The sequence below is a fragment of the Acanthochromis polyacanthus genome, chromosome 7 (assembly GCF_021347895.1).
Source record: "Acanthochromis polyacanthus isolate Apoly-LR-REF ecotype Palm Island chromosome 7, KAUST_Apoly_ChrSc, whole genome shotgun sequence".
In the NCBI taxonomy this organism is placed as follows: Eukaryota; Metazoa; Chordata; class Actinopteri; family Pomacentridae; genus Acanthochromis; species Acanthochromis polyacanthus.
This window is the reverse complement of record NC_067119.1, coordinates 25786562-25799424: the sequence shown is the minus strand read 5'-3', so window position 1 is coordinate 25799424 and position 12863 is coordinate 25786562. Positions and strand designations below refer to the sequence as shown.

The 12863-nt window shown below is 41.1% G+C and overlaps 1 protein-coding gene across 5 annotated transcripts; it reads left to right on the top strand.

The window, feature by feature from the left end:
- The first annotated feature begins 422 nt into the window (after nucleotides 1-422).
- On the top strand, nucleotides 423-12265 carry dbnlb (drebrin-like b). 5 transcript variants are annotated; one of them, XM_022197731.2, is made up of 15 exons: nucleotides 423-612; nucleotides 1948-2003; nucleotides 2236-2348; nucleotides 2435-2509; nucleotides 2783-2932; nucleotides 4137-4214; nucleotides 4668-4819; nucleotides 4925-4979; nucleotides 5230-5301; nucleotides 5545-5668; nucleotides 5995-6111; nucleotides 6434-6508; nucleotides 8467-8525; nucleotides 8613-8700; nucleotides 10915-12265. In XM_022197731.2, exons 1-15 carry the CDS (start codon nucleotides 530-532, stop codon nucleotides 11049-11051), a joined length of 1434 nt encoding a protein of 477 aa, XP_022053423.2. In that variant the 5' UTR covers nucleotides 423-529; the 3' UTR covers nucleotides 11052-12265. The 5 variants fall into 5 exon arrangements, with proteins under 5 accessions (XP_022053423.2, XP_022053424.2, XP_022053426.2 ...); XM_022197732.2 differs by lacking the exon at nucleotides 5230-5301 and having other exon boundaries at nucleotides 424-612; XM_022197734.2 differs by lacking the exon at nucleotides 5995-6111 and having other exon boundaries at nucleotides 424-612.
- The last annotated feature ends 598 nt before the right edge of the window (nucleotides 12266-12863 follow it).

The window sequence follows — 12863 nt, the reverse complement described above, 5'->3', positions numbered from 1 at the left end:
GGTCATTTTTGTGTCTTTCGACTTGCCTTTAAATAGCCATAAATAAACACAATGTTCTAGATTGGCAGAGAAAATGATGGAGGCTTTTAAAATGTACTGGATGGATTTCCACTTACGGAAGTGAAATTGAAGTGTCATGGATAAGTTAGAGCGCCACTGCATACCTGTGACCGCCGCAACAAGGGGTGCGTTTGATGTATAAGAATAGAATGCGAGGTGTTTGCGGTGCAGACAACATCATGAGCGGTACTTGCTTTTATCTCGATTTTATTAATGATAAATCGATGCATTTAATGTTTACATGAAAACAGAATTGCAGTGATTCGTGACTGAAAGTACAGTTATTAAAAATTCACATAATATCCGCCTTTTCGGGGTGTCGCTTTACATTAATGCAGCGTACACTGTGTGATATGTAGCCACTAGCTAAACTGGCTGCCCACAGCTCAAAGTCAGCATCATCGCCGCTCCTCCCAATAGGAAGGGCGCATCCCGGATAGCTAGCTGGCTAGCTGGACTCTGCACAACGATGGCAGTTAACCTCAGCAAAAATGGCCCTGCATTAACAGCCGCATATAAAGAAGTGGTAGATGAAAAATCCAACACCAACTGGTAAGGAGCGACCTTTAAAAGCAATGTTAGCTGTGTGAAGGAGGGGTTGCTAGCTACAGTGTTGGTTAGCTTTGAGCCAGTCGTCAAGTAAGTTAACGTTAACCTAACGTTCAATAAACTTGTTCTCCAACCTGAAATTAATGGTGTTTTATTGACCGCACCAGACCTTTCATTTACCGAATAAAGGACAATGTTAAGTCATCTTTGTTCATGTGGGAGTATAAGCTTCCTTACATTTATTGTCAATATGTCGTTAAAGGTGAGCTAAAAAAAATAGCTAGTAACGCTGTTAATTAGCTTCCAGTTTGGTTCACTAACCAGCTAACATGTTTGGCGTGCATTTTTAGTTCTTGTTAAATGTAATCATCAAACGGAATGAGTTAAGTTTCTAGCTACCTCAACGACTTCCTGGTAAGATATCAGAAGTGAAATGTGACCAATGTGTAACAGTGAAATCAAGCAGCTTCCTCATTACATTACAGTAACAGTGTCAGGGGCTCCAGACTGAAACCTGTTGATGAGAGCTGCATGGTGTTTAAAGATGACCTGAATTAATTACTGTGAAGGAGCAGTTGCTCAGGGAGTCCTGCTGGCTCATTGTTCAGTCCCTCATGAATGACTCCACAGCCACCGCCTAGCCACTTAGCAGCAGCTTGTTTCACTTTTATTCACTGTAATAGTGCTGACAGGAAAAAGTAAAGTTTTAAAGACAGAATCAAGAAGTGATCTAGTTTTGAAGTGAGCACGTTCCCTCTAGTTTTGACATAAATTTCTGTATGTACTGTTCTGATCAGAAGCAGATGCTGACTTGCAGCCACAGTGGACACAGTGTGCTTATCTTCCAGTGTGTTTACTTTTGCCAACGCTGATTTCTATGTTTGCAGCCTAAGTTGTGATTGTTACTGTAATATAGTGTTGCTTCTGATAAGTTCTGTACAGTAGCAGACCAAATGATAATTGGTCTGTGCAGTACTGACAGAATCAAAGAATCTTCTCGTGCCTCTAGGCTAATGATAATGAAGTATTTCCTGCAGAATAATGTAATAACCTGGGATTCAGTTATTCAGTTATTTTTAATGGGCAAAGGAAATTCAGTTAAATCTTTACAGCCTGTAAAGAGTACTGACACGGCTGATTCGAAAGAGGATTAGAAGTATTTACACTACCCTGCTTCCCCTCTAAAATGTATCCTTCGTGAATAGGGCTTAAGCACGAGAGATGCTTAAAATAGGTTTACAAAACATCTCTTTAGTTCAGTGTGAAATGATGTGGAACAACCCTCCTGTCTTGTGTTCAGCAAGCATGTGAACCTCCTTAATCTGGTGTTTTCTACAGGGCCTTGTTCACCTATGAGGGAAACAGTAATGATATCCGTCTGGCAGAAAAAGGGGGTGAGTAACTAAGTGGATAATGTTATCAAGTTTATACGATCTCCACTCGATATTATTAAAATGTGTGCAGGAATTTCATTGTGAGGATACAGCCGCGGTACTGGAATATCAGCACAAAAGGACTGCTTGCGTCTGCTTTCTCACCCCGTCATTTGCAAAGGGGAAAAAATGTCCACAGTTACACAACAAACCACATCAACCATTTGACTTTTCCACAATGTTTATGTATCAGATGGAGGACTGGAGGAGCTGGTTGAGGAACTCAACAGTGGAAAAGTGATGTATGCTTTCTGCCGCGTCGAGGATCCAAACTCTGGCCTGCCTAAATATGTCCTCATCAACTGGGTCAGTGTTACATTCAGTCACTGTGCGACTGTTTGTCCTCTTTGTAGTGGCCACCTGAACATGTGGTATAATTCTTTGTGTTGCAGACTGGAGAAGGAGTCAATGATGCCAGGAAGGGACTGTGTGCAAATCATGTCAGCGCCATGGCCAATTTCCTGAAGGTAACACTGAACTTTTAAGTCCAATTTGAATGTGCATGTTAATGATGACTTTACAGCTTGACATAAAATTAAACAACAGTCAAGAAAACAACACACAGCATGTGTTGTCATAATAGTAAAATAGCTTTTGCTGGTCTTGTGTCAGTGCCATTCTTATCATACCTGTAAGCAGTGTATGTACTGGGTGGTGCGTGTATGAGCAAAGATAAAAACTGAAGGTGTTTCCCTCATTGTCTATGTATTGAAGGGAACCTTTCTTTCTTGCCGTTTCAGGGGGCCCATGTCACAGTAAACGCCAGAGCGGATGAGGATGTGGAACCTGAGGCGATCATGCAGAAGGTGGCCAAAGCTTCAGGAGCCAACTACAGCTTCCACAAAGAAGTTTCCAGCCGCTTCCAGGACAGCGGTCCTCAGGGTCCTGTGGTATGCACTTCTGTTTGTCTTCCACAGAAGAAGATAAGCTGTGGGCTTGATCTAAACTAGGCTCCTTTATCTCAAAACAAGGAAATACTTCTATGAACTTCATTCATGCACTTTTTCAAATGCGTATTATCATGCTCTCCACATGACAGAAAACAATTTTCATCTAAATATGAGTATATTAGACACATGTTATGCTAATAATTCAGCGATATATATGGAGTAACATCAGAGTACCCTAGCAGTCAGACATTTTATTTTCAGGACGGCACTGCTCAGGCAGCTTTGGTGATAGACTAGACTTGTAGAGCGAATTACTGCACAGGGGGTCCTAGACTTATGTTGGAGTTCTGTTCCTGTGGTGTGATGTAAGTCGATTTTTGCCAGAAGTCGGAACGTTTGCGAAAATGTAAACAAAGCCATGAAGTGCATCATGTTATGATCAGTTCTTTGGAAAAGTCATGAATGTATGAATCATTTTACAAGAAGATATCAAAATATTGTAACACACTGATCTTGTTATGGATGTTGACGTTTCAATGTTTATTGTTCAGTTTGAGATTTACCTAAAGTCAGTGAAACGCCATGTTTAGTTAGCTCACCTCTGATTGGCTGAGAGTCAGCAGTAGTGTGTGCGTGTTGCTCCGTGCCGGTATGTGTGTCGAGTAAGAGAGAGCTGGGAACAGCGGCTAATTCTGGAGCTGAGTTCTAATGTTTATGTAGTTATTTTGTTTTTGGCTACGACCCACAGTAGTCTGTGTGAAAGTTCAGTAAACGACCAGAGAACGGGATCAAGTTTCACTCATTCATCACAGAGGGTCTCTACAATATGTTGCACTGTTTTTACAACTTCACCTGATAATGCCGATGTGTCGTCAGTGTTTCGCCCTGTTCTGAGAGTTTTATTATGTCTAATTTCACTTCTGTGGAGATACCATGAGAAGAGTCTGACATATGTTTGGGAGCCACAATGAAGGGCAAAAAGTTAGCGAATGCAGCACTGTCTAATGTGGCGTACGACCGACAAATGTAAACAAAACTGTCTTATAGCGCCGCGTGATGACGTATTCGTCCGCTCCGCTCATCAACCAGTTCTACGTAACCAGTTCTGACGTAATGATGAAATGCCGTAGGTCGATGATGTTGTACACCGAGCAACTGTGCTGTCATGTTTACACAGTACATAATAATCTTTTACTTCCTGCAGGGCTCAGTGTACCAGAAAACCAACGCCATGTCAGAAATCAGGAAGACCAACAAAGACACCTTTTGGGCACAGGCAGAGGTATGTCACAAACATGCATTAAGCTAACATACACTGATGCAAACTTAATACAGGGTGAAGAGAACCTTAAGCATCTCTTAAAAGTTTCTTCTAAAACTGTTTTTGTGTGAGATGTTTTTGAATCACTGACTCATCAAAACTGCAAGAACTCCTATTATCTGCAAGAGTTTGCAGTTTTGAAACATTTGACACATATCGCCATTTCTCTTAAACTCCTATTTAAAAACACAAGGCAGGCAGTTTTTATCCATCACGAATGTAACCGTAGTCAGCGAAAGCTTTGTCGCCACTACAGCCTTTGTTTGCAGTTTTGGCTCATCCTCACACCTGTCACAGATGCACCCGGAAAGTGGCGCTCATTGCCCGAATTTATTTAAATCAGCTGTTTAATGCCAGCGATATTTGCAAAATGCCAAACCAACACTAAATCTTACTGCTTTGTTTGGCGTTTAGAAAGAAGAGGAGAAGCGTCGGCAGGAGGAGCGGCGTAAGGCAGATGAGGAGCGCCACAAGTTGGAAAGAGAGAGGAAAGACAGAGAGGCCAAGGAGGCAGTACTGAGGGATAAAAGGGACAAGGAGAGGGCCTCTCAAATCGACCAACAAAAGTAGGTTGCAGCTGAGGGAAAATGCACTCCGGTTAAGACCAGTTTGCTGTAGCACCTATTAAAAAGCTCAAATTACATTTCATCTGTCTTCTGAATGTTTACTAGGAAGTACCAGCAGCAGCAGGAAGCTGCGAGTAAAGAGCAGGAGAAACAACGCTGGGTGAGTGTCTCACTGTGCTGCTGTCCAACTAGATTCCATTTTGAATAAATGTGTTGCAGCCCTGGAGTAACCTCACAGAGACATGAGGAACAGACATTGAACTGAATGTAAATTCCTGGAACACTTTACCTTCTTTAACATCAAATTCTGTCACAGCTATAAAGGTGTTGGTAGCACACACATCTTGTAAGCACTTAAGTTAGGAAGGAAGCGTATGTGAGCATGGCATCATTGCTATCAACATCATCAGGAGGAGGAGCAGGAGAACCAGGGAGCCCAGAGGAAAGCAGGCAGGAGAGCTGATTCTGTGGAGAAGGCCAATGTGAGTTCCCCTTCCTGAAAGTGCTCTCTGCTGGCTCATCTAGTACTTTCCTTTCTCAAGACAAGCATTTGTCTCTTTCTAGTCAAACCTTTTGAAACTCGGTGGAACTGTCTTCCAGTCTTCTTCTTGCATGACATCTTTCTCTATTACACTGTTGGAAATGTAGGTTTCTCTCTCGCCTTACGTGTCACCACATTATTAATAACTTGTGTTTAATGCTTTTTGTATTATTATTGTTTCCAGGAAGCTGCCTCTCTCATCTCTCAGCGTGCCGTGAACCCCAGAGAGATGTTCAAGCAGAGAGAGAGGGGAATAACCCCCAGTGACTCAGATGTGCCCCCTGCTGCCCCTGCCAGCCCTCAGCCAGGTATCGCCCCAGCATAAACGATTACTCAGACTCTGTTACCAATCTGCTTTACATGTCGCATCCTTTCCCGCATTACTGCAACGCACTTTTAGCCTCTGTCTCTATGGTAGCGGTAGGTACCAACTGGTTATTATGTCGTCCTTTTTCAGAGTTGAAACTTTCCATCAGACTGTGCAGTTGTCTCATAGTCATACTTAACACTGTCTCCATAATGGTGTCCCTTCTTCTGCTCAACCTGTCTGCTCTTTGTTTTTTTATTCTTCTCTCGTCCATTTCTTTTTGGTTTTTTTGCACGTTTCGGGGGTTCAATGTGTGTCTCTGCTCAGGGCGTCTTCAAAGCCCTTTTCTGTCAAAGCAAGTGTATGAATCTGAGCGAGCCAGCTCACCTCAACGCCAAGCTTCTCCTGTGCCAGCAAGCTCTGCCTCTCCTGTTCGTGCCACAGGTGTGAGCTTTACACACACACACATACATGAAGAAAACCTGCACAACATATCGGGTGTCATACTCACTCTTAACAAAAGCTCAGTGTTTCATTCCTCATTGTCATTCCCGTGTGCCATCATCATCACATTTCTAATAATCTCAAATTTCATCATGAATTATGCTTCCATTCAGTTTGCTTTCTATTTTCTTCAGAATTTTGTTGTTGTTGCTCCTTGAGTTAATCCTGTGGCTGAGCCTGGTGCCGGCGTTCAGCCTGTGTGGGCTTGTGAATGTGTTCCACTGTGTACATGCATGTCTGTGCTTGTGTTTTGGGTGATAAGAGCCTGATGTGGATGATGGACAGTCCAGGTGTGAGTATGATGAGCCGGAGGCAGCCCCCGAGGAGCAGAGCAGAGGTGGGGCTCATTTCACATGCACCAGCCTCAGTGTTAACCCTTTTTACAGTATACATTAGACATGAGTGCATCCTTGTGCAGTATGATTCATGATTGTATCACCTTATACTATCTGCTGTAGTTTAACAGTAGCTGTTTGCTTCTATTTAAATTTAAAAGTTTGGATCTGCTATATTAAAAAATACATTCTCCACAGTAGGAGCTAAAGCAACAAAAGTCAGTGCAGCTTTCATTATTCCAATTCAAACACTCAACAGGCTCAGTCCTTCTTGGCATGCCCAGTGTTGCACATATTTCTATGATATGTTCTGCTATTCTTCAGCAGCTGTGTTTGTAAGCTGCTCTTTGCTGTAGGGGTTGTGTTGTTCTACCGTTCTCTTTAAAATCTCCCAAAGGTCTTTTGTCGGATTCAAGTCGGGCAACATACTTGCCAGGTCTCAGTTTTCACTTTTGCCTTCTTTGTGTGGTGTTGGCAGTGTTCTTTAGATCACTATTGTACTTGAACATTTCTTTTCTGCCAAGCTTCCGCAGAACAGGAGGAATCTTGTTAGCCAGTATTTTGGTGTAGCCACAGGCGTCCGTGGTGCCTGCAAAAAAAGTCATTTCTCCAGCACCTTTAGCACTTATTGCACCCCATATCATCACACTTCACTGCTGGGACTGTGCATTTACTCTGGTAGTCCCAAACAGGTTTATGCCAAACATGATGGACCTCATCTGAGCCAAAATATGCATCTCAGTCTCATCCGACCGAGGAATGCGCTTCCACTTTTCATCAAGCTTCTTTTTATGTTCTTATTTTGATCTTGGCATTTTGCATCAAACAGGCTACAAAAGTGTTTTCCTTGGATGCTGTTTATAGAGGTTGACATTATGCTCTGTCTGAGCTATCACAGAAACTTCATTTCCTTTGATAACACCTGCATGAATTCAAAACACTTTCCTGTCTGTTTATCAGAGCTTGATTGTACAGCACTGTCAGTGGCATCAGAGGACGGCCATTACAGCTCTGATCAGTGGTACAATAACTGTTCTATGCCACCCGATTACTGCTGAGTTTTAGTTGTTCACCAGTCTTCCTGTATCCTTTTCCATCTTTGTGAAGTCTCACATTCAGATTTGATTCCTCGGGCAATTCTTTTTTTTGTGGATCCATGACATCACAGTTCTGCTTGGTCTGATTTCAGTGTTCACAGGTGTATTCACCTTTGTTGCACAGTTTCTACTTTGGGGCCTTTATTTTCAGCATGGTCTATTTAATATATATATATATATATATATATATATATATATATATAATTTTTTTTTGCTCAAAAGAGGAAATATGCTTATTTGTCAACATCAAAATAATGCAAATATTCAGACATCTTTCAAATTTAAACTTCTTCTTGTGTTAGCTTTCTGTTACTATCTCTTATGATAACGGGTCGGCTTTGAAACACGTCTTATATCAGCCATTAAATACCCTGAAAACTATTATTTATCATCTAATTTGTTCTTGGTTACCTTGTTTGGCTTCTTTCTCCATCAAAAGATTGGTTTCAATCATTTTTTTGCGGCTCCCTGGGCTTTTCTTTTGACAACAACCCCTCATTTTCAGTATAAAGAAAATATCAAATGAACCTCAAGAGAACTATATAATTAAATAAAAGGTTGTTATGTTACCTGACTCTTAGAGAGGGGTATTATAATGCATCTCTAAAATGTTAGAAAATAAAATGTTTAAAATCATTTGACATTTCCGTCATATTGCACAGGAGTGTACTCACCTCTGTTATATGCTGTATGTGTCCCAATCCTTCCATCTGCTTCAATATGAAACTGCTGTTGTCATTTATTGGAAGAACATATTGTCTCCTTCAGCAAATCTGCTGTCGGGATGAGCTGCTGTTGCTGCCACCTGCTGGTCCACAGACAGCTCAGCTCACACAGTCACTCACAGTAATCTGTCTTTCCAGAGGAAGCGCCGGCCGCCAACTCGTATGTCCAAGAGCCAGCTTATGAAGAGCCCGCTCAGGTGGGTGTTACCTTACCTTCAGCTGGACCGTTTTCTTTCAGCAATGAATAAAAATTAATCTGGAACGCATCTTAATTTCTGTCCCAGGTGGAAGAGAGCAACACCTATGAGGTGCCTCCTGATGAGACCTCAGACAGAGGCATCTGTGCCAGAGCCTTATATGACTACCAGGCTGGTGAGTTTCTTTTGTATCACAGCACCGTTAAAGAAAATGAGCTGATAGTAGTGATCTGTGCCAGAGCCTTAATGTGATTAATGGACTGATAACACAGTCGGTCAAATACCTGTAGCTCGGATGCGCCTCCTTGACAAACTGAAAGACGACATTCAACCCCAAAATGACAAACGGTAACTGCTCCAACCCCAGAATCAAGCCATGGAGGTTGTGGTTATGTGGCATGTCCTGTAACCCTCCAACATGTTCTTTTACCTACACTGACTGCTGCTGGCGCTCATTTAACTCACTTTTGTTTTACTGCGCCAGAGGCAATGGAGAATGATTGAAGAAGTGAGTGGGGAGGATGAGAATTTCCTCCTGAACTGTCTCACTGATCCACACTGCTGTGAACTATTAGAGCAGTAGTGGTGACAGTAGTTAGTATTCCAGATTATTTACAGATTAGATTAGCTTCATTTTGAATGGAAAAGTGCAAATTTGAGCATAAACACTGCAGACTGCTCCCCATATCAAATGATAGTGAATTAATGGACTGCACATATGTGTCATTAAATCAGAAATGATATACCGGGCTTTGCAAAAGTTCTGTTACACTTGCAAAATGAACAGAAAGATTTTTTTGGTGCAATAAGGTAATTTTTTATTTTCCAAATATTTCAATATATGTGCTAATGATAATATTAATCAGAAATGTGGCCACCCAAAAGTTTTATCTTACTGCACAAAAAAATCTTTGTGTTCATTTTTGTGAATGTCTCAACAAGTGTAACAGAACTTTTGTAAAGCCCGGTATACTGTCACATTCTTCTATAAGTTGTAGCTTGATTGTAATCTTTCCATAGCAGGAGTTCTAGTCTAATGAAAATTTGCCCAAAAAGTCCCGCGTTGTCCCACTTAAGCCTTAGATGTACGAGTGATTGGACCCTACACTCTTCCATAAGTGGGTCAAAAATGATCCGTATAAGAATCAATGTCTTTTCTGCCATTTTTGTCATTTTGGTTGAGGATAATAATTTGTATTATTGTTTGGATTATTTTTTTTTCCTCAGAAATATGATTTTTGTTTGATATGTTTATTTTTTCACTTTTTAACAGATTCTGAACATTTTGATAATTGAAAAAGAAGATTATTACACAGAGCAGCAACAGAAGAACATGGTCATCTGTTTTGTTGACATTTTTCACTCTTTTCCACGAGCTGTTGCTGCTCTCCATCCCTCCAAGTTTGTACACCTCGTCATCTCTTGCATATTATCAGTGATAAAGAGATTGGCGTTGCAATACAAATATTATACTTTCTTTAAAAGTGTAAAAGGGAACTTAAAAATTGAAGTTGAATTGCATCAAATGATAAAAACTTTACATTACGAAGATATTGCAAGAAAATGATCTCGCCGTGTCAATTTGTCTTTCAGTTTTCCCGCTCAAAGCACTGCAAAGATGGGACATGTCACAGTGACTGTATAACTGCTGGTTTTAGTCCTGATCTAAACGGGCTGTTTCAGTGTCTGCAGCTTTAAATGCAGCTGATCTGCTGTTGCCGCCATGGTGTAAAGAAAAAACAAATAGAAATGGAAATAGAATGACCACACTGCAGCCAACATAGACATCACTTCTAACTTTGTCCCTGGGTGATCATTTTACAAGCAGATATCACCGTATTCACAGCACAGCCGCTGTTAAAAACATGTGTGTGTGGTTAGTTTGTCAGAGAACGCTGTGGTCATAAAATCCGTAATTTAACATTGCAGCACAGCACATTGGAAATAGCTGAGATGTGAGCGCTGTCTTTTCTCTCAGCCTAACACGTCGTCTTAAAGGGCTGCGTTTCAGTCACTATTTCATACTCATTCTGTTGTCTGACAACAGAAACAGAAAACCATGTAAATGAGAACGACTTTACTGGGAATCCAGCTGTACAGGCGAGCAAAGGGAGCAGGAGAGAACAAACAGATGTAAACACCAACTGAATTTAGGTTACCCTGAAGCACAGCAGGTGGCATGAAAACACAGTAACCAGCCTAGTTCTTGTTCACTGGTTTCAAGTCGGTCTTAAAGTTTCAACCACCTCTGGAAGTTTCCACCACCTCAGAATGTCGCTTTGCTTCACAGTTTACCGACAGTCCTGACTTGTGTGTTTAAAATGAAAGAGAAAATGTCAAAAACAGTTCAGTATGCAAACTATGCAGAGATTTCTTTCTTCTCTTTCAGCTGACGACACTGAGATCTCCTTCGATCCCGACGAAATCATCACCGGGATCGAGATGATAGACGAGGGCTGGTGGCGAGGCTACGGCCCAGACGGCCATTTTGGAATGTTCCCAGCCAATTACGTGGAGCTCATCTAGCCCGGCACACACTCGCCACCTCTTCCCCCGCAGATCACCACAGTGGCAGACCCAGAGGACCTCTGCAGTAGAACAACACCACAGCAAAGTCAGTCCTCACACAAGACATCAGGCTGAAACGGAGCAAATAAGCTTCCACATTGTGGACCAACAGACATAAATGGTAACAGGGGGCCAGAAGCTTTTCAAACCTTTCCTCATTTAAACAGAGCAATTCCATTAAAGTGTCAATGTTGTGAGCAGCTGATGGTATAGTTTAGGGATTTGTGGAGACCCACAGGCTGACCAAAACGTCCCTATCCTCCCAAAAATCTACGTCTCTTTACCTGTAAATGTGATGCAGTACGGTATCAGCCTTTGTTAAGTCTTAAATTCAATCGTGAGCATTATTAGCACTTCTAGTTCACATTCCTGACAAAGTGGCTTCAGTTCTATTTCAGGTATTATTTAGTTGTTACTTGTAGCAATTGCTCCTGTTCATTTCAGGAATTAAAAAAAATAAAAAATCAGAGATGGTGGTACCAGCTACAGCATAATCTTTTGCCTTGTTTTTGCCTTTCTTTACCGGCAGACTGATTTATCCTTTTTTTTTTTATGTGATTGAACTTTGATCCTGTGTGAATTTCAAACTTGTACTGATCTGACTGTGGTTGAAGTGAATATTTAAAAAGACAAAAACTGATGATTTTTGCTGTGCTCTGGATGCTTGACTTCAGTAGGGAATACACACAAAGGTTAAATCCCTTTTAACTGTGAGTAAATAACAGTTTGTTTCCATTTCACGTCCTTCCTCATTTGAACCGCATCATTTCAACATATTTAACTTTTCAGGGAAGTCAGCATTGTTCTCTCCGTTTTATTTAGATCTCGCTGGACTGAGGTTGAGTTTGAGTGCAAAACATATCTCTGACAAGTAATATGTCACATTTTGGTGCCGTAACGAGGCGGGGCGAATGCAGTGGCACTCCCAAAAAGGCGATTGGTGACATTTCAATGAAACGTTTGAAGAGCTCGACGACAGAATTTATGCAAGTTTAGTGTTTTATTCACGGAACGAAATCCTCGCTCTTTTGAAGCTTCGAGGTCAGTTGGCAAATTGATCGTGAACAGGAAAGGGCATTATGTATCCATTGCATTATTCGTGTTTGTTTTTCCAGAGGCTATTGTAATGCACAGACGTTCTTCATAATAAAATAAATAAACAAACAAGGCAAGATGTGTTGTCGTATTTCATGTAGGCAGGTCAAGGGCAGTATGGGTCACTTATGCTGTATAAAAATAATCTTGCGTACATTAGATAACGTAGAAAAACCTTCAGGGATTTTCAGAGGTTTAACAGGAACTCAGATGTATACACAGCTTCTGTATGTGCTCTGCAGTCAGTTTCCTGGAATGAGGCAACAGCTGGGGAATTCACCTCTAATGCATAGGTTTCATTTTCACACGAAAATCAGATTTTAATTCTCCCACATCTTTTCAGTTAAATCGTTGAAGTGAATGAGAACAATCTGGCTCACAAATGATCCGCTTTAATAATTTACAATCGCAAAAGAAGCAGAAATGGAATTATGAGAAACATGTAAAATCTCAGACGTCCTTGATCCTAAATTGTACAGGTTTGCCCTCTAGAATGAATTAAACATAAGATGACTGGTGCATCTCATGACCCTGCAAACACCTTAAATTCATAAATATTCAGTTGGGCTTTTACCAGATTTGAACTGAAACCGTTATCTAATTGAAGTTAATATTAGCTTGGAAAGATATTAATCATCTAGTGTAGTTTTACAATAATTTCCATGTACACCTACG